The sequence below is a fragment of the Glycine max genome, chromosome 8, assembly GCF_000004515.6.
Source record: "Glycine max cultivar Williams 82 chromosome 8, Glycine_max_v4.0, whole genome shotgun sequence".
NCBI classification, from domain to species: Eukaryota; Viridiplantae; Streptophyta; class Magnoliopsida; order Fabales; family Fabaceae; genus Glycine; species Glycine max.
In genome coordinates this window covers 2197578-2217970 of record NC_038244.2, presented here as the reverse complement: position 1 = coordinate 2217970, position 20393 = coordinate 2197578, and the positions used below count along the sequence as shown (strand labels likewise).

General features: G+C 33.6%; 2 protein-coding genes across 3 annotated transcripts; both read left to right on the top strand.

The window, feature by feature from the left end:
* Positions 1-589: 589 nt before the first annotated feature.
* Positions 590-9687, top strand: LOC100785694 (DExH-box ATP-dependent RNA helicase DExH10). Its single transcript, XM_003530418.5, has 16 exons — positions 590-1670; positions 2767-3081; positions 3163-3267; positions 3357-3425; positions 3635-3802; positions 3892-3963; positions 4067-4183; positions 4461-4643; positions 4757-4915; positions 5455-5544; positions 5647-5739; positions 6032-6185; positions 6284-6432; positions 6505-6600; positions 7572-7664; positions 9202-9687. The coding sequence occupies exons 1-16, from the start codon at positions 714-716 to the stop codon at positions 9310-9312; spliced, it is 2931 nt and encodes a 976-aa protein (XP_003530466.1). The 5' UTR covers positions 590-713; the 3' UTR covers positions 9313-9687.
* A 2956-nt stretch (positions 9688-12643) lies between these two features.
* ACCC-3 (biotin carboxylase precursor) lies at positions 12644-20280 on the top strand. Of its 2 annotated transcripts, XM_006584576.3 has the most exons (17): positions 12644-12794; positions 12881-12940; positions 13031-13359; positions 13473-13614; positions 14319-14417; positions 14520-14576; positions 14981-15052; positions 15826-15915; positions 16618-16677; positions 17295-17480; positions 17583-17675; positions 17741-17822; positions 17970-18076; positions 18631-18706; positions 19028-19074; positions 19197-19259; positions 19911-20280. In XM_006584576.3, the coding sequence occupies exons 2-17, from the start codon at positions 12884-12886 to the stop codon at positions 19968-19970; spliced, it is 1620 nt and encodes a 539-aa protein (XP_006584639.1). In that variant the 5' UTR covers positions 12644-12794; positions 12881-12883; the 3' UTR covers positions 19971-20280.
* Positions 20281-20393: the final 113 nt, after the last annotated feature.

The following is a 20393-nucleotide window of genomic DNA, read 5'->3' as shown; positions in this document are numbered from 1 at the left end:
TTCCAAGAATAATTTTGAATAAAATTATTCATTTTGTTTATCAATTACATATTAAACCAACCAAATTGCTGTTTTTTTAAAACATTATCTCAATGATGATGTATATCAAGTTTTAGATAAATATGATATCTATAGTTACATAATCTTATATTTAACATTTATTTATATTTTAAAAAGCATATTGTATGATTAATTAAATCTATTTAATGAAATATTAAATACTTTAAAATTTTTATAAAAGCATGTAGATTATATATTTAATAAAATTATTGATATTTAATATATAAAAATGGAATAATTTTAACAAGGGTCATGTTTAAAATAATTTCATATTCATCCATATTTATTTATATTATATTAGAGAATGATGAAGTTATTATAAGAGTAATTTTTTCTTATCTTCCTATTTATTTTCTTGAGATATAATATTTGTAATAGGTGACTAATCTATGGTTAGAAATTTAGAATTGATTTTTACTCATTATATTATTAATTAATATTATTTTCATGGTCTGGGCCTGTTGCTGTATTCAAGGCCCACGACGAAGCAAACTCGAAGGCAAAGAAACAGACACTAAAAAAACAAAATTGCGGACATACAGAAATTAGGGTTTTAGGTTAGGGGTTTGGCCTGAAAACCAAATACAATCACACTCAATCCGCGTGTTCTCTGCGAGGGGTAGTCTGGTAGCTGAAGCTGAAGCTGGCAGGAAATGGAGATAGAGTCGCCAACACTGGGAAAGCGAAGAGAACCCGAGCTCCCAGTAACAGAGACCACTTCAATGCCGAAGAAAGCTCGCAGTTCGGAACGCACGTGCGTGCACGAGGTGGCCGTTCCGAGCAGCTACGTCTCGAGCAAGGACGAAGAGCTCCACGGAACCCTCTCGAACCCTCTCCACAACGGTCCCATGGCTAAGTCCTATCCCTTCACCCTCGACCCCTTCCAGCAGGTCTCCATCGCCTGCCTGGAGCGCAACGAGTCCGTCCTCGTCTCCGCCCACACCTCCGCCGGCAAGACCGCCGTCGCCGAGTACGCCATCGCCATGTCCTTCCGCGACAAGCAGCGCGTCATCTACACCTCCCCTCTCAAGGCCCTCAGCAACCAGAAGTACCGCGAACTCAGCCAGGAGTTCACCGACGTCGGCCTCATGACCGGCGACGTCACGCTCTCTCCGAACGCCACGTGTCTCGTCATGACCACCGAGATTCTCCGTGGAATGCTCTACAGAGGATCCGAGGTTTTAAAAGAAGTGGCCTGGGTTATATTTGATGAGATTCATTACATGAAGGATCGCGAACGAGGCGTTGTTTGGGAAGAGAGTATAATCTTTCTGCCACCGGCGATTAAGATGGTTTTCCTTTCGGCTACTATGTCCAACGCCACCGAGTTTGCTGAGTGGATTTGTAATATTCACAAGCAGCCTTGTCATGTTGTGTACACTGATTTTAGGCCCACGCCTTTGCAGCACTATGTGTTCCCCATGGGGGGGAGTGGGTTGTATTTGGTTGTGGATGAGAATGAACAGTTCAGGGAGGATAATTTTTTGAAGCTGCAGGATACTTTCACGAAGCAGAATTTAGGGGATGGGAAGAGGGGTGGGAAAGGCGCTGGAAGAGGTGGTAAAGGTGGCAATGCCTCTGGTGGTTCTGATATTTACAAGATTGTTAAGGTTAGCTCAGTACTTCTCTGTCTTGTTTTTATTAGTCATCAAATGAGATGGTGTTCAGCATGTCAGTTTTACCAAGCACGAATATATGATTATGACACTGTTTGGTTAAAATTTGCTTATACATAAGTTCAAATGAGTTTTTTGAGAAGTTAAATGAGAGACCAGTTTCCCGAGTGACTTGTTGACAATTCGGTTTGAAACTAGCAGGAAAAAAATAGTTAAATGAGAGAGTTTTTATAAACGTTGAATGCATAAGTTGATTTTAACTTATGCCTGAATCTTAATTCATTTTACTTTTGAATTTTCTGAGAATTTATCCAAGCAATGCCTATATCTATATATTAAGTGTAGATATCATCTGTTATGTTTTTGACAGTTTTCTTTTTCTTTCTCAGTTACGGACTTAGGGTGTTTTCGGAAGAACTTATTTACAATTTATTTTAGCTTATCGTACGATATAGAGATAATTTGTGAAAATGACTGTTTACAGGTTATTTTAATAGGTTCTCTAGGATAACTTATTAAAACAACTGGCAACTTAAACACATTAAACAGAAAAACCCTACTTGAGTTGGGAATCTACATTTTTTTACTCCACTCACAAATGAATTGGCAGTCCTTCTGAGTCTCTTGATCCGTTTGGTTATGTTTTCTTGCAATTAATTTTAAAAAAATTCTTCTTAACTCTTTTGTTGTGTGGAAAAACATTTCACCTTATTGAATTTGTTGGACATCTAAAGCTTCCTCTAAGTTTTCTTGAATTTTTGGGAAAGCCTTTTTTGTGGAAACAATTGCTTTTTTTTTCCTCCCAAAAACATTCTCAGGATGCTGTAACAAACAAAGCATTTTTGACTTCGAAATTGCCCAAACATGCAAGTAATTTTTGACTTTGGCTCCCTTCCATATGGTGTAAAGCACATGGCCTTTTCAAAGGAGTGTCCTTTACAGATGTGTTGAGAGATTGAGTAGCTTTACTATCAAGGTGTCTATTGTTCCTCATTTCCCTCTAATATTTTTTTCCTGTCTCAATAAACCTCTTCTATATAAACACTAGTGCTTAGGTTTTATTTGAGCTAGAATGTTTCTTGATTTTCAGATGATCATGGAACGGAAATTCCAACCTGTTATCATCTTTAGCTTCAGTAGAAGAGAGTGTGAACAACATGCAATGTCTATGTCCAAGCTTGACTTCAACTCTCAAGAAGAAAAGGATACAGTGGAGCATGTTTTTCAAAATGCAGTGCTCTGTTTGAATGAAGAAGACAGGAACTTACCTGCTATTGAGCTGATGTTGCCACTTCTTCAGCGAGGAATTGCTGTCCATCATTCTGGACTTCTTCCTGTCATCAAAGAATTGGTCGAGCTTCTTTTCCAGGAAGGTCTTGTAAAAGCCCTCTTCGCTACTGAAACAGTAAGATTTTATCCATCTTCTGTTTTCTTTCTTTTTCTTTCTGTTACTTTTGGAATGATTCTGAGATGCACTTTTCTTCAGTTTGCAATGGGTTTAAATATGCCGGCGAAAACTGTCATATTCACTGCTGTTAAGAAATGGGATGGTGATAGTCACCGTTATATTGGATCTGGTGAATATATACAGGTGAGAGATGACATATTTTTTGGGAGATGGTGGTTGTTAATTTATTCATTCTAGTGCCCACATTACTATTAGTGATTTGCTACCTTCAGATGAGTGGAAGGGCTGGGCGTCGTGGCAAAGATGAACGTGGAATTTGTATCATAATGATAGATGAACAGGTGAGTATACTAGGGGTCAAATTTGTTTTCTGTTGCATAATGTGTTTCATATTAATTTGTTATCATAATGATTGTTTATTTTTGTCTTATCTGTTATCTATACAACAGTCACATATTTGAAAACTAATTAGTTTTTCATTCATCAGCTTACTATTTATCTTGCTGATAAAAAAAAAAAAGCTTACTATTTATCTGATTATTTTATGCAGATGGAAATGAATAACCTTAAAGACATGGTTTTGGGTAAACCTGCTCCTTTAGTTAGTACATTCAGGCTTAGCTACTACTCAATTTTAAATTTGATGAGCCGTGCAGAAGGCCAGTTCACAGCCGAACACGTAATAAGAAATTCATTTCATCAATTTCAATATGAAAAGGTTTCTACTAAACCATTTTCTTCAAAATTTTATTAGCATTGTTTGCACTTGGATCTATATCTTATTAGCATTTGCTTACTCTTGTTCAGGCCTTACCAGATATGGAGAAAAGGGTGTCAAAGCTAGAGCAGGAAGTAGCCTTGCTTGATGCTTCAGGGGAGGTAATGTTTGTTTTTGGGCACTCAGTTTAGATTTCTTAATTATATGTTTGGTATTCTATTAATATTTTGACATTTGATTTATTATAATTTATTATTTATGTAGGCTCAAGTATCTGAATATCATAAGCTAAAACTGGAAATAGCACAGCTGGAGAAGAAGATTATGTCAAAAATAATAAGGCCTGAAATAATTCTTTATTTTCTTGTCCCTGGTCGATTGGTAAGTGATAGCATGCATTGGCATGGAAATGATTTTGAATTATGTTTTGCTTCTCTAATTTTTCTTGAGCAATTGTGTGTAAATGAGTTTGTGACATCATTGACATGTCAATACTTATAAATTATTCGTAAACATTTCTTATTTGTTTGGTTTTTCCCCTTAAATGTCTTTTGCGTACAATTTTCCATTTTTTTTATCTTGTTTAGTGTTTAATTTGCCATTTGCTCCTTTTCCTTGTCATACTTTACTGAGTTAGATGGACTTATTAACCTTTCAGATCAAAGTAAGAGAAGGTGGAACTGATTGGGGCTGGGGTGTTGTTGTCAATGTTGTTAAGAAACCTTCTGGTGGTGGTTATATAGTTGATACTTTACTTCATTGTTCACCTGTTTCAAATGAAAACAGTTCTCGGCCAAAACCATGCCCGCCTCGCCCTGGAGAGAAAGGTGAAATGCATGTGGTAAGTTCACATTACAAACTGTTATGCGGTTTTTTTTTCATTGCTTTCTGTTGTAACTTCCTATATCTGAAAAACTTATGTTGCTTTCTCTTACCTGCTTCCTTCTGTAATAGGTTCCTGTTCAATTACCATTAATCTCTGCCCTTGGTCAACTGAGGGTATCCATACCTCCCGATCTTCGACCCTTGGAAGCAAGGCAAAGTATATTGCTTGCTGTACAGGAGCTGGGCAACCGTTTTCCCCAAGGTCTTCCAAAGCTTAACCCTGTAAAGGTAATTATTTTCCACACATGTCACATGTTGCTGGTATGTTATAAACAAAGAGTTAGGTAAATAAAAGTATTCAACATTTGACGTCAAAATTAGGGCTTGACTGTACTAGATTCTTTAGTGATTCACTTGCTAATAGATGCATGCATTTTACATAAACTATAAGACCAAATATTTTGTTAATTTATTGTTTGCTGGCATTCTGCCTTTTCACTGCAATTTTTTTTTTTGCTGTATTTACAGTTCATAACTGTGAATGGCCTTTCTGTGTCATATTTTCTCCTTCGTTGCCTTTGTAACTTCTCTATTTGACTCTTCTGTTTTTTAAAGGGTAGGATCTTTAACTACATGATTTCTATTAGTTAAAATAAAATATTTTTTTTTTCTTTTTGGTAACCTACTAACCTCTAGTCATAGATTTTAATAGGCACGCTATTTTCGATTATTTTGGAGAACAAATCAGCAGACTATTGAGCTTGAGTGATCCTTGACAGAATCAGAACATTATTTATGGTTTGTATTCTCTAAAATAATATTTACAGGACATGGACGTACGGGACTCAGAAATAGTTGAACTAGTGAATCAAGTTGAGGAACTTGAGAAAAAATTGTTCACTCATCCTATGCATAAGGTTTGTTAAAATGAACTATGTTGTCCCTATTCTTTATGTTATAAATGCAATGTTGCTTTCCCTTCGGTTTGAGTGTTACCTTAATATTTTGTTACAAGTTAGCATCAAGATATGGATCAAATTAAATGCTTTGAGAGGAAAGCAGAAGTGAATCATGAAGTTCAGCAACTGAAGACAAAAATGCGGGATTCCCAGGTATTCACTTTCTTTGCTAGACTCGATTATTAAGCCAGATCAAATCTTGGAAGTTGGGAACTGAATGGGAGTCTGGTCAATGTCAGATATGCATTGTATTTGTGTGGAATGTCCATGTGACTCCATGTAATTTAACAACTCGACAGTTAGTGGATTGTTAATGTAGTGATTTTATTCATGACAACTGTACCCAGTACTCCTTTATTTAATTTATTGAAATCTTTTGTTGCGTGATTTCTTTGTTATGTTGATGGGTTCAATGGTTATCAAAATAAAATTGTTAAATTTTCAGCTACAAAAATTTCGTGAAGAACTTAAGAATCGCTCACGAGTCTTAAAGAAACTTGGTCATATTGATGCTGATGGTGTAGTTCAGTTGAAGGGACGAGCAGCCTGCTTGATTGACACAGGCGATGAACTCCTTGTCACTGAATTAATGTTTAATGGTGAATCAATATTTGTTTCCCCATTGTGTTTTCTGTATAGTTTGTAGTTCATTATTTTTTGTAACCTGTTGTTTCCTTCATTTCCTCCCCACCGTTAGGTACTTTTAATGACCTTGACCATCATCAAGTTGCTGCCCTTGCAAGTTGTTTCATACCAGGAGATAAGTCAACTGAGCAGATACAATTGAGAACAGAGCTTGCTAGGCCTCTGCAACAGCTTCAAGATAGTGCAAGAAGGATAGCTGAGGTAGGTATTTTTCACGTAACCTGAATTTATCTTCTGAATCAAAATATAAATTTTATCACCCTTTTGTCACAGATACAACATGAATGCAAATTGGATATAAATGTGAATGAGTATGTGGATTCAACCGTAAGACCATTCTTGATGGATGTGATATACTCATGGTCAAAGGTTAGTTATGCCATATTTTTGGTTTGAATGCCTTGTAGATTTTTAAGTCATTTACTTGGCCTCCTGCATTAAGGAGTATGTTAGAAATATATTATATAAAAACCATTCACGTGTCTTCACCCAATAGCTTGAGCTTTTGGATTGATGATTCATTACAGTTTGTATCTGCTGGATAAGTTTATTATTGTTATTATTTGGTTAAATTAAATACTTTCCCAACCCTTGACACCATTTTTTGTTTCAGGCCCTGCACAATTTTTTTTTTTAACAATATATCAAATTGTCACACAACTGATTAAGAACCTTGCAGTGGAAACATGCCTGTTGCATTTACTGTCTCTCGATGTGTGATATTTTTTTGCCCCTTTATTAATAAAATTGAGTTGTGACGATAGGTGCTGAAACTATTCACTGAGCATGTCTTAGTATATACATTAACCAAAGGTAATAAATCAAGCAAAATTTGTAAAATTTAGTAATTTAAGTTGTGCATGATGAATTTATAAAATAAGCTGGTTGCCATGGTTATATTACATGTTCTGTGCATGGACAGCAACATGCACATCCGGACATGCACGTATACAAACTTTTATTTTTTTTATTTTTCCAATTTAGGTGTCCTAGACCCCAGTGACAGACCAGTGTGTGGTTTTTTATAACTTCCAATTTATCTTCTGAGCTTGAACGTTGATCCTACATTACGGAGTGAGAATTCCCCAGAATTGGTTAGAGTGACAAGTTCCATGGTCTACTGGTCTTTATTCTTTATCAAGTAACATAGTATCTTCAACATGGAATTATCTGCATACATTGTGGCACTAAAATTCATTTTATATTGTAAATTTGAAACCCAAGACATGTATAGACAGCTCAGCTGCAGTGAGACTAATGATGGATGAGAAAAGGAAAGATTTACTTGTTTTAACTATATATTAATTTCTTTGGTCTCTCCTTTCAAAATCTTCTCCCAGGGAGCAAATTTTGCCGATGTTATACAAATGACTGACATCTTTGAAGGGAGTATTATTCGGAGTGCTAGAAGACTTGATGAGTTTTTGAATCAGGTATGCGAATGTCCACCCTCTAGAAAATAACCATGTGTTTCAATTTTTACTATGATTTTGTTTAAAACTTGCATCTTGCAAATAGGTCCTTTTTCTATTCAAGAGTTGGTAAAGAGCAAGTAAATGTGGTTAACTTGGGTGATTTGATGGCATGACTCAAAGTGTGCTATTGTAGAGTACTGCATTTTCAATTAGGTTTCATAACTTAATTCCTGATGCAATATTTGATATATGTTTGAAGTTTGAGGTGTTTTGCCACAAGTGAAAGTGTAATTTGCTAGAGTCAAAGTAAAAGTGGTTTAGTTGTATTCAGTGTTATCAAATGGCGGCCATGGCGGAAAGGCGTGGCGGATTTTTGAAAAAACGCCACCGAATAGCGGTGGCGTGGTGGGTTGCGAATGGCAGCGCCATGGTGGTCATGGCGGCATGGCGGAAAATAGCGGATTTTTAAGTTTTTTTTTCCACGGTAGGAGTTGGGCTGACCCGACCCAACCCTACCCGCTATTTTGTTCAAAAGCGCAGCCCTACCACAATGGACAGCACAGAACGCAGCCCCTCCCACGCTACCCAGCCGCGACCCTGCACGCAGAACGTAGCACAACAGCGACGACCCCGTGTTCCCCCCGCACGACCCAGCAGCGACAACTCGACGAGCACCACGCACACGGCAACGACAACGACACTACAGTCTGCGACGGATGGCAACGTGGTTCTGTTTTTGTTTTCCTTTTTTTTTTTTTGCTTGTTTTTGTTCTGTTTTTCTTTCTTTCTGTTTGATACCCCTTTTTTTCTGTTCAGCCCTTTTTTTATGATGTTTTTCTGTTTGACACCCCTTTTATTTTTGGTTCTGCTTTTTTTTTTTTCTGTTCAGTCCTTTTTTATGATATTTTTCTGTTTTACACCCCTTTTTCTGTTTTTTATGCTTTTATCCTTTTGTTATTTTGAACTCTTGAATGAGTTTATTTGGTGTTGGTACTTGGTTATTATGTGAACTCATGAAACTTTTTTAGTTTATTTGAATGCAATTCATTGTTTTTTTTAATTTTTTATTTATATTTATTTTTTATCTATTGTTTTGTTAATATATATATATATATATATATATTTGTCCGTCATGATGTTCGTCATTTTTCGCTACGCCATCCGCCATATTTTTATGGCAGATTTTTGACTTTCCGCCATGAGCCGCCATCTGCCATTAACAACACTGGTTGTATTTTGGCAATTGGTTTAGTGTTGGAAAACCTTTCCACCTCTTAAATATTAGCTGTTTTTGAAATTCCTTAACTACATAAAACCCGGGTTGACATAAATGTGCCTATTTGGGACAGAAGAAAATCATAGTGCTCCGGCTCAGTTCTTTGAATGTTACAAAATATTCAAATTTTAGCTTTTGAGGCTTGTAAAATAAACAATTGGTATGCTTGATCATTCTCCAAGTTAAGTTATCTTATTTCGGTCTAATTCAATATTTGGAAGTCAAAGATAACAGTGACTTGATGAATTTTATCAAGTTCTAATTTTATCTTCTTTCCAGTTGCGTGCTGCTGCTAATGCAGTTGGAGAGGCTGACTTGGAGAAGAAGTTTGCAGCTGCAAGTGAAAGCCTTCGACGAGGTATTATGTTTGCTAATTCTCTGTATCTGTGACTTGTTTTTCTCCAGGCCATAAGTTATATTCACGGTTATTCCGGATGCTGAAAGTTTACTTACACATCCAAGCTTTCTGGTGTAAATATTTCTATTCAAAATTTACGGTTAGGTTGTATGCTGTCACTAACTAATAGTGAAGGAAGTGAATATAGTGATAGAAAAATCTGGTCAATAGAAAGAAAATTTTCGTCCAGTAGAATGCCTGGTATGGTATGATTACAGATTACAACATTGGATCCATCTTATTCTGAGGGTCACAGATTATTTATTGACCTTCAGAACCTCTAGCCTGCCTGGGGCTTGAGGAGTAAGGTGCCGAAGATATTTGTTTGTAATTTGCTGAAAAAATTTAAATACAAATTTTGATTGACAGTTCATTGTTTCAGTGATTTATATCTATATTATTAGCTTTCCAGATGACTGAAGCGATAATAATTTCCTTCTGTTAAACGCGCCTTGGTCCTTGTGATGGTTGCATTGCGGTTAGTAGGCTAAAAATAATTTGATGGCTCGTGCTCAAATGCAACTTAGGTACCTTTAGTTTGGATTTTTATCTAATTAAGTCTATTTTTTTAAAACTAAGCAAATTCGGTTCTCTTGTCTATGTCTTTTTACTTAAAACTATCAAATTAATATTTCTTATCCATATACTTGGGGAATTGAGATATGAAATCATTTGAGGTTTAGAAACGCAAATTTTAGTTTAAAATTAGCAAAAAATTGAAAGATTTTATAAGATGACATGTTTGAAGGTGGAAATTTGTGTTTTATTGAGTATTGAGTAGAAGATAAATTAATTTAGTTTATTCAAATTTTGAAAAGAAAAATGAGAATTTGAAGATTTAATATAAGAAAATTGAACACTATATATTGGACTTGAGAATGTATTTTTATACTCAAGTCTAATATACAGTGTAGTTATTCAAACAATATATTTTTTTATAAATGACATTTTTAGATAGGAACAATTAAAAGTACAAGTTATTGTAGTAGTTTGAAAATCAAATTTAGTGAAATGAAAGTACAAAGATTTTGGTAATGTTTGATTGAAAGTATATTTGATTAGATTATTTTAAATTATAATAATATAAAATAATAAATTTAAAAATTACACTATTAGGCTTTAGTTCTTAAATTTCTTATTTTACAATTCATGTTGTTTATTAATTTTTATATATTTTAAAATTAAAATATAAGTGATAACTTAATAATTTATTTAAAGTATGTTAGCAAATACATTTTTTAAAAGACTTAATTAATGTTTTAGTCTTTCAATTTGAATTTGGAGTATCTGATTTTTTTAGTCCTGAAATTTAAAATACTTCTTTTAGTTCCTAAATTTTGAAAATTGTATTTTTTTAGTTTTTGATAAAATAAATTGACACTTTATGACAATTTTTAATTATCTTAAATTAATTTTTATTTTTTAACTATTTTAATTTGTATTTTGAAATCTGTCCCAAAGTATTAAAAAAAATCATAATAAAATATTTAAAAACTATCATAAAGTAACAATTTATTATGTTAGAAAAAAAAATTCAAAATTTAGGGACTAAAATGTATTTTTAAATTTTAGGGACAAAAAAAATACATACTCAAATCCAAGGATTACAACAGTAATTAAACTTTTTTAAAATAATTGGAAAATTCCAACTAGGTAATGATAGAGGGACGTTTTTGGTCCTTTAAAATATTTCGGGATGTTAGTTTTAATCCCTAATAAAATTTATTAGTTGAATTGCAAAATTAAGGGAATATAAATGTTATACCTATTTTTTTTTTTAAATATACCATATATTATTTTTTTTAAATGCTAAAACTTTTCAAGTTACCAGTTCGTTTGAAATGATTTACTCGAAGAATTAATTAGGTCATGCTAGTTTTGTGACATCTTTATCCAACTATCATCTCAAATCAATTATTGGTGTATTTGAATAGAAATTAACTTCTATTCAATGTGGAATGAGTTTAGACATATGGATTCACGTTGAAATTGCTTTGAAAAGTGGGAATAACGGTTTAAACAAATAAACACGCACTATATCATTGGTTCCTAGTTGTAATCATTTGATAAGCCAATTGAGTTCAATTTTGATAACAATGTTTGTTTCTTTAATAAAAGTTCGAAAATTAAAAAAATCTGTGTTAAGATTAATATAACAAATGAAGTTATTGGGTGTGGGTAAGTTTTTATTAGAGGAATTTGAGTAAAAAAATGTAGATGCATGATGTATATAAATAAAACTTACAATCTATAGTGTGAAAAGGAACTTATTTTGGTGGTTGATCTATTGATGACCTTTATGTAAAATATAACTTCTTGTTATTTTTGAAGAATTCTTAATGTCTCGCTTGGAATTATTCACTATGCTCTTCATGAACAATTAGCCACTTCTTTCTTTTAAGGTGCAATTAACTACTCCCTCCATTCCTTTTTAACTGTGGAATTTTTGAAATATTTTGTTTCTATTTAGCTGTCATTTTCAGAGTTAAAGATGATATAATTTTTTCCCTCAATTATACCCTTCTCTCCATAAATTATTTTTATATACTCTCAGGTTAGATAATAAACATTGTTAAGTTGAGAATTGTTACGTTTAGATACTCCCAAAACAGCTCGTTGAGATTTAGAGTACTTCAATAAAACAATACTTTGCATCTACTCCCAATTTAAAAAACTTAATTCCCAATAATGAAAAATTCAATAGTGTTTTTTGATCATTAAATCAGAATCATATATACCGCGTAAATGTTTGAGTAAGTTTTTTTGGTAGGAAAACAAAGCCTGATGCTATAATTCTTCAAATCAAATTTTTTGGTGGTAAAAATTTTAAGACTAAAAATTAAAGAGGGAATTTTTTTGTTGTTGAATGTGTTTAAGAATCAAATTATGAAGAATGAGAGGTTAAAAAGTAAACCGAAGAGATACTGGAAATTTGAGATAATAGAGTATTAAACCAAAGGAATAGTATGATGGAGTGGAAATACAATAAAAAGGAGAATCCGAGAGGTTGCACTAGAAGCCCGAGATTTTAGTTTCAAGAGAGAAAATTTGGAAATGTTAAATGTGAAAATAAAGAATTAAAGACAATTACTCCTTGAATTTAATGGAAAATAAAGAATTAAAATGGGTAAAATAAGAAATATATTTACAAATTCCCTTCAAATAAAAAATATTTTTGACTTTCTTGGTTATTTAGCTTTAACCTTAAACAACTCTTATTTAGAAACAGAGGGAGTATTAGACATTTTTCTTTAAAAAAACTATTAGAAATTTCAATATTCTGTGAAACGTATTTAACCATTAATGTTGCATATACAAATTGATATTGCTACGAGAATTTTAAAGAAGGGGATGAACTAGATTTATATTTAGGCGGAGCTTTCAATTTGGCACCTCCCTCGTTTACATCGACACCCGCATCAAAAGTCACTCCATTCCCATCAGAACACAAAACACAGCATTTCCCTTAGCGTAGGTAAAGCCATAGTATCCATCACTCACTCTTTCGCAAGCATTCTTTCTGTTTATATATTTCACTCACCAATGCCTTCATTGTGTTAGGAAATGGAAGTCACACTTTCAGCCTGCAAGTCCGTTAGCTCGCCTTCTGTTCCCGTCGCAGTAACCACTCGCTAATCACAATTACTAAACTAATTTTATTCATTTATATACTAACATTATTCCATTGCTCTGAATCTGATCCCAAACTAGGGTTTGTTTGCGGGGAATGGAGGAATTAAGAGCTCGCAATGCAGTTTCTTAGCGGGAGCGAGCAAAGTGAGGTTTCCTAGGCAAGTAGGTCAAGTTAGCCACCTTCGCAAACAGCGCCAAACGCGTCACTGCGGTGCTCTCCACGCGACTTGCAGCGGTGACAAGATCCTGATCGCGAACAGAGGCGAGATTGCCGTCCGCGTTATTCGAACCGCTCATGAATTGGGGATTCCTTGTGTGGCTGTGTACTCCACCATCGACAAGGACGCGCTTCATGTCAAATTGGCTGATGAAGCCGTTTGCATCGGGGAAGCGCCGAGTAGCCAGTCGTATGTTACACTGTCTTTTCCTTTTTCTTTTTCTTTTTCTTTTTTTTTTTTTTAATTTTGCTTGTTGTTCATGTTCATGCTTCTATCTAAGTGTTTTTGTTGTTTCTGTGCAGCTACTTGCTGATCCCGAATGTTCTGTCAGCTGCTATTAGCCGCAGATGCACCATGTTGCATCCTGGCTATGGTTTTCTTGCGGAGAATGCAGTGTTTGTTGAAATGTGCAGAGAACATGGAATCAACTTTATTGGGCCTAACGTGAGTAGATTATGCAGTTTGTTTGTTTGCTTGTAGTCTCGTAACTACGCTAATTTAGAGCTTTACAGTTGGCTCGACTGGATTGAATAAGACTTATTTAAACTGGCCCATTAAATCGTACAATTGACTTTGCTAATTAAGAGGCTACAATTTCTTCTGTCTAAAGTATCTTCAAGCCCGGTAATTTGATTGCTAGTTACTATAAATACACCAAGTCATAAAAATATCGTTAGTATATAGACACATAAAAAATGTATGAGGATTTCTATTTAGTGTTTAACCCCGGTGACCAACTTGAAAGATTGTAACTAGTAAGCAATGGTCGTTGAGCGTTACATGACTAAATTAAAGTAGCAATTTTGTTAACCAGTGTGCAAAATGTTCTTGCAGAGTTGTGTTTGATATCTGTTGTCTGTCTTTTAATTTTGAATTTTTTGTTGAAAATTGTTGGTGTACAGGTGAGGTTCAGTTTTTAAGTTTTTTCATAGCATAGGCGGGCCTAGTCTTTGGCTTGCAGTTGCAAGTTACCATCTGTTATTGCATTTTTTATTTGATTTTAATGGATCAGTCTTAATTTTTAGTGTTTTCCCTGTTGAATGTATATAGCTTCTATAATTCATAAAGCTGTAACAGTATATCAATTATTCTAATATTTCCCTTTCAAATTATATGGTAATAACTGAATATTTAGTTAAAACTTTCAGCCTGACAGTATTCGGGTTATGGGTGACAAAGCAACTGCCAGAGAGACAATGAAGAAAGCAGGTGTTCCCACCGTTCCGGGAAGTGATGGCCTTTTACAGGTATTATATTAGACTCAAGTGTACAAGTAGCTTCAATGTAAAAGTTGGAGGCCAATATCATATTCTATGACATTAGTTTGATGAATTGAATTATTGTAACAGAGCACAGAAGAAGCTATCAGACTGGCAAATGAGATTGGTTTCCCTGTGATGATCAAGGTAGATTGCCTTATTATTTTGTATTTGTAACCTTGTCACTATTTGAAGCAAATTCAAATTTTTTGTATTGATTTAGATCATTCCACACATGCTTTATGCATACACACACAAAACATATATTCTCCTTTAACATTTTACATTCATTTAAAGAAAGAATATCTTATGGGGGCAACACTAATTTTTTTGTGGGGCAAAAATAAAAATAAATTTTATATATTCATGTAAAAAAAATATTCTCGCGGGGGCTTTTTCCCCTAGCCTTCAACGAAGATCTGCCAGTGTGTATAACCCTGTAGATGTTTTTATTGCTGATTAGAAAACTGTTTGAATGGTCCTTGTGAAGTTCTTGTGTACAATTTTCTTTAGCAACTTTTTTGAACTGACAAATGTATGGTGTTTCTTAGGCAACAGCTGGTGGTGGAGGACGTGGCATGCGTCTTGCTAAAGAACCTGCTGAGTTTGTGAAGTTTTTACAGGTATTTTTTGCCTGGACGGAAGTTCTTGTTATGTTGTCTGTACTGCAAGAATCTGATGAGTTTCTTATCTGTTGTAATAGCTATAGGGAAGAGCTAGAAGTGGTAAATTTGAAATACAAATCAAGTATATCAGCCATAATGATCAATAGTTTGTTTTGTCATATTTTTTTCATGAAAAATTACTTATATTTTGAAAAAAAAAACAGTTTATTTTTTTTTAAAGTAATCGGAATCTAAAACAAATCAGATTTCTAATTATTTTGAGAAGTTGCTTTGAGTATCTTCTCAAAAACACTATAATTTTTATGACTACCTTTTAAAATAAAATAAAAATGCTTTTGATAATAATAAGTGTTTTTCATAAATCTTTAGAAAAATAAATCATTTTTTTATATATTCTTAAAATCACCTTGTTTTAAGAGCTTCCAAAATCAGGTTAATTAAAAGAACTGAAGGAAGCAAAAATGCTTGCACCTTGAGGACACTCTTTTACCATATTTGTTTTCTAACAAAGCAATGGATCAATATTTCTTAGTAATTTGTTTGGGGCCACCAGGAAGAACAAGAGTTCCAGAAATTGTTATGAACTAAAAGCTTCTCTGCAGCAAAAACATGTTTTAGTGTTTGTTCATCATAATGGATTCTGATGAAAGTGAGATGATTTTATTGTGATCGTAAATAGTTGTAGTCTGGTATAGAGTTTATTCCACTGATGGGGAATAGATATATGCATGTTTGGTGATTTTTTTCCATTAAATTTGATTTATTTGCAGCAAGCTAAGAGTGAGGCAGCTGCTGCATTTGGCAATGATGGGGTTTATTTGGAGAAGTACATTCAAAACCCAAGGCACATTGAGTTCCAGGTAATGTTATCTTTTATTTCTTATTGAAATCTATAATCTGACTGATGCCTGGAGATTAGAAAACCTTGAGGAAATTTTATCTGTGAATTACGTAAGAACTTGAACTTTTGAATCTGAGCTACGTAATAATCAATTGCTTTTTGCTTACATCAAATTCAAATGTCCTGATTGTCTCAGAGGCTCTGAAATAGAAACCTACAGTATTTATTGATGACATTAATCCATTTGGTTAACTAAATCCAATCAATGATTAAGATGTTATTAACTCTTAACCCCAAAAACTTCACACTGTAGTTTAAATTGTTCATTCAAAAAATAAAGTCAATTTAAATTCCAGATTTTGTATTCAAGCCAATTTAAGGGATCACACAGTTAATTATTTAACCATGTAAAGCACCTTACAGCCTCCTGTTCTGGCTATGTGTTAGAGCATGTTGAAGAAAAGCTCTGCATTAGTGATTGAGTAAATTGACTGTCTTACAATTGATTTGACAGATTCTTAGTTGGTTTGGGTACTTAGGGCTTTTAGTGCAAGACCTGTATGATTTGAAATAATGAAATTAATTGATTGTTGTTATGAAGTGCTTAAGTCTTATTGAAGTACTTACAGCTTAATGCTTTTTTTATTGGTGATGATTGCTTGGATTTATAAATAATAATATTGTATTTAATTCATCTAACCCTTTGCTTCATGGCTGACAGGTTCTTGCAGATAAATATGGTAATGTTGTTCACTTTGGAGAACGTGATTGCAGCATTCAGGTACTGTCATCTAAATTCCTGTATTTCTCATCTGTCTGTCTATGTTTAGTTTGTCAATTAGTTGTTTATTTAAGCACAATAATACTCATCATCTCGAACATAGATTATATTAAAATGACATTGAATAAAGCAGAAAAACTGTGTTATTTAAACTTGTAATTTCTGGCCTAGGTGAATTTGAGATAAAAAAATTTGAATATAAACTGTTTAAAATATGTATGAGATGTGTTTCTGACTAGAGTATAATTTTTTTTTCTAAGTCTGCATTGTGAAAGATTAAAGCAATGTTTTAGGCAGTAATTGAAGCAACTGCCATCATCCTCATAATGGTTACTTCATTGTTTTTTCCATTATATTTTTATTTACAGTGGAATTTCAAATGTATATCGAGTATTGCATGATAGCAAATAATGGAGATACACGTGATAAAATGCAGAAAAAAACCCTTGAACTTGATTCATCTTGTAATTTCAATGTTACTAAACAAGTTTTATAGTATGATAGCAGTATCAAAAGTTGTTCTGAACTTCTGATTTGTTAGTTTCTCTTTTCTTAATTATGTTGCAAGAGATCCTACCTGAAGTAATGAGTTTTGTTGATTGTGTTCTTTAATGCAGAGGCGCAACCAGAAACTGCTTGAAGAAGCACCATCTCCTGCCCTGACCCCTGAGTTGCGAAAGGCAATGGGAGATGCAGCAGTTGCAGCTGCTGCATCTATTGGTTACATAGGTGTTGGAACGGTTGAGTTCCTTTTGGATGAAAGAGGTTCCTTTTACTTTATGGAGATGAACACTCGTATCCAGGTTGGAAATAATTTTTACTATACTTGTTTTATATGAAATGAACCTAGGTAAATGTTCAATATTTGTGAGTGAATAATTTCCATTATTTTATTCTTGTGTCAGGTTGAGCATCCGGTGACAGAAATGATTTCCTCAACGGATTTGATAGAAGAGCAAATTCGTGTAGCTATGGGAGAAAAACTTCGATACAAACAGGTAATAGAGGAGATATTTTACTTGTGATTTTTTAGAATCTTGCTCTTATTGTAGTTTTCCTACAGGAGGATATTGTCCTCAGAGGACATTCTATTGAATGCCGTATCAATGCAGAAGATGCTTTTAAGGGATTTAGACCAGGGCCAGGTATCTTGATCTATCAGTGGTGTATTTGTGCAAAAATATGTCTATAAAAGAAGCTTAGTGTTTGAATTTGTTGTGCCAAGTGCTTGCATTTTATGGTTTTGTTTTATTTTTTATTTTTAAGATTATTAATCTCCCCTCAAATAACAGGTAGAATTACTGCATACTTGCCATCCGGAGGTCCATTTGTTAGAATGGATAGCCATGTTTATCCTGATTATGTGGTTCCTCCAAGCTATGATTCCCTTCTTGGAAAGGTGTGCCAATCTGTTCTCTTTTATGGCATCGATTTGTCATCCTCATTTGGATTGCTATACTACATGATTTTAATTTATGTTTTTATGTTCCATATGAACTTCAAATTTGTGTAACTTGTCTATATCCTGTCTATATATAAAGTATCTTTGTTGTACAATTTGATGTAATAAATATCACCAATATTTAATACAAACATATATTAATCATCCTTTTAAACTCAATTGTATTTTAAGTTTGTTTCTCTTCTTGATGCTTGGGCTTTTGAATTTAAACAATGATAGATTATAAATGTAAATTAAAAGGTTAGTATATTTGTTAAAAAGGAGAATGTATTTTGCCTATTGGTGTGTTTTGTTCTCCCACACAAGTGGACATAATGAATGGATGTAAGAAGCGAAAAAAGGGTTCAAAATATTAAATGAACAGGGTGTAATATATTCTAAATGTAAGTTTCAATTTATGTTGTGAGGAGGCTTTTATGTAATAATTGCAACTATATGTGAAGTGCACTTTTTACTTCAAAGCTTGTCTTGACTTTGTGAATTTTTTGTAGCTGATTGTATGGGCTCCAACTAGAGAAAAAGCAATTGAACGCATGAAAAGGGCACTTGATGATACTATTATCACAGGTAAAATAATATGAATTTTTATGATTGTGATTATTCTGACTAAAAAGAATCAAATACTTTTTTTCCTTTGCACCTCAGTTAATGTACTTTGCTAAAAGAACAAAGAAGTTTGTTTAAAGAACTGGATCCTCTGTAGTTTGAAAAGAATTGCTGGAGGTTCTGTTTTTTGATCAAATGGATCATATTTGTTGAACTAATTTTGTCACAAAGATCTCTGCACTTTTAAACCTTTTTTTTTAAAGGAATGTGCAGATGATCTTGATCCTTATTTTAAACCCTTCACTTTGTAGGATATAATTAACAATTTCAATTTTGTTACAGGAGTTCCTACTACAATTGATTATCATAAACTTATCCTTGACATAGAGGTAGGTGTGCCTTTTATATGTACTTTTGGTAACATTTATCCTTTAACAATATTTTCTGTTGGTCAAAAGTCAGAGTTTAAATGACTAAATCTAATATATGTCATATCTTCGTTGTTTTCCAGGATTTCAGAAATGGCAAGGTTGATACTGCTTTTATTCCAAAACACGAGGAAGAGTTGGCAATGGTAAGAACCTAATATAACCTTGAAAATATTAATGTCCCTAACAATGGGTTTAAAAATTATTTTCGTTGTTGAAGCTGCTTCAGACCAATTTGGTAGGAAAACTCACTTGAACTTGCATGTAGAATCACTGAATACTTCAATACCACCTACCATGATTGATTGTATAGGCTAGTGAAGAGCTAGCACTCGGAGACCTGAATGATGGATGGTATTGAAAAAGGTCAGAAGGTCATGAGCATGTTTTCCTATAGTCTCATGAGCATACTGAGATTTATATGGTCCTATAGTCTCCCAACCTCTTGAACTAGCTTTTGGGTTGGTGGTTCTCCCAATATCTGACTTTTATTTTATTCTATTAGACTCTAGATAACTAAATCATTAAGTGCATGCGTTATGTCAAAATGGTGTGTATAAGATGAAGAGCAACCAGCAAGTTTATAAATTATAAAGATTTTATTGAGTGATCTTGCAGAATGAACGAAAACAAGAATTGCTGATAGTATTGAGCATCCTTGCTAATGTGTTCTGGAAGTTTCTAAACCTAAACGTTAAAAAAATTGTTTTCTTAATTATCCTATTGTATTGTAATTTTTGTTGACAATCTATTTTTCTTTTGTCAAGTTATTTGATTTGATATCCTTTTCAATGCAGCCACCGCAGAAGATGGTACTCGCTAACAGGGTGAATGAACTAGCTGGTTCAACTGCCTGATGAATATGATTGTGTGATGCCAGAATTGCTTTGTTGTAATCACCGTGTCGTTAGTGCCTTGAAGTCAATGTTTTATTGAAATTTTGATAATTAGTCTCGTACATTCCTATTTCTTCACATAATTATATTGTAATATCAATTAATTTCATCCCAAATATTAGTGCAAGGAATAAGGAATAACTCCTTGCATTTTTCTTCCAAAGTTAGTTGTCTAAACGGTTTAGAGGATCTTTGTCCCAAGGCTTGTTTGTAATTCTTGTATTAAGAGCTCGTTGCTAGATACACTAATAAAAACTTAACCTTATCCTAACAGCCTGGGTTTATTATTATATGGATCAATTGGCGTCCAATTGGCGTCGCTAGATGCTTAGAATAATTTTTGTTTAGATTATCTTTTTTCTATTACCCATTTTATTACTTGTA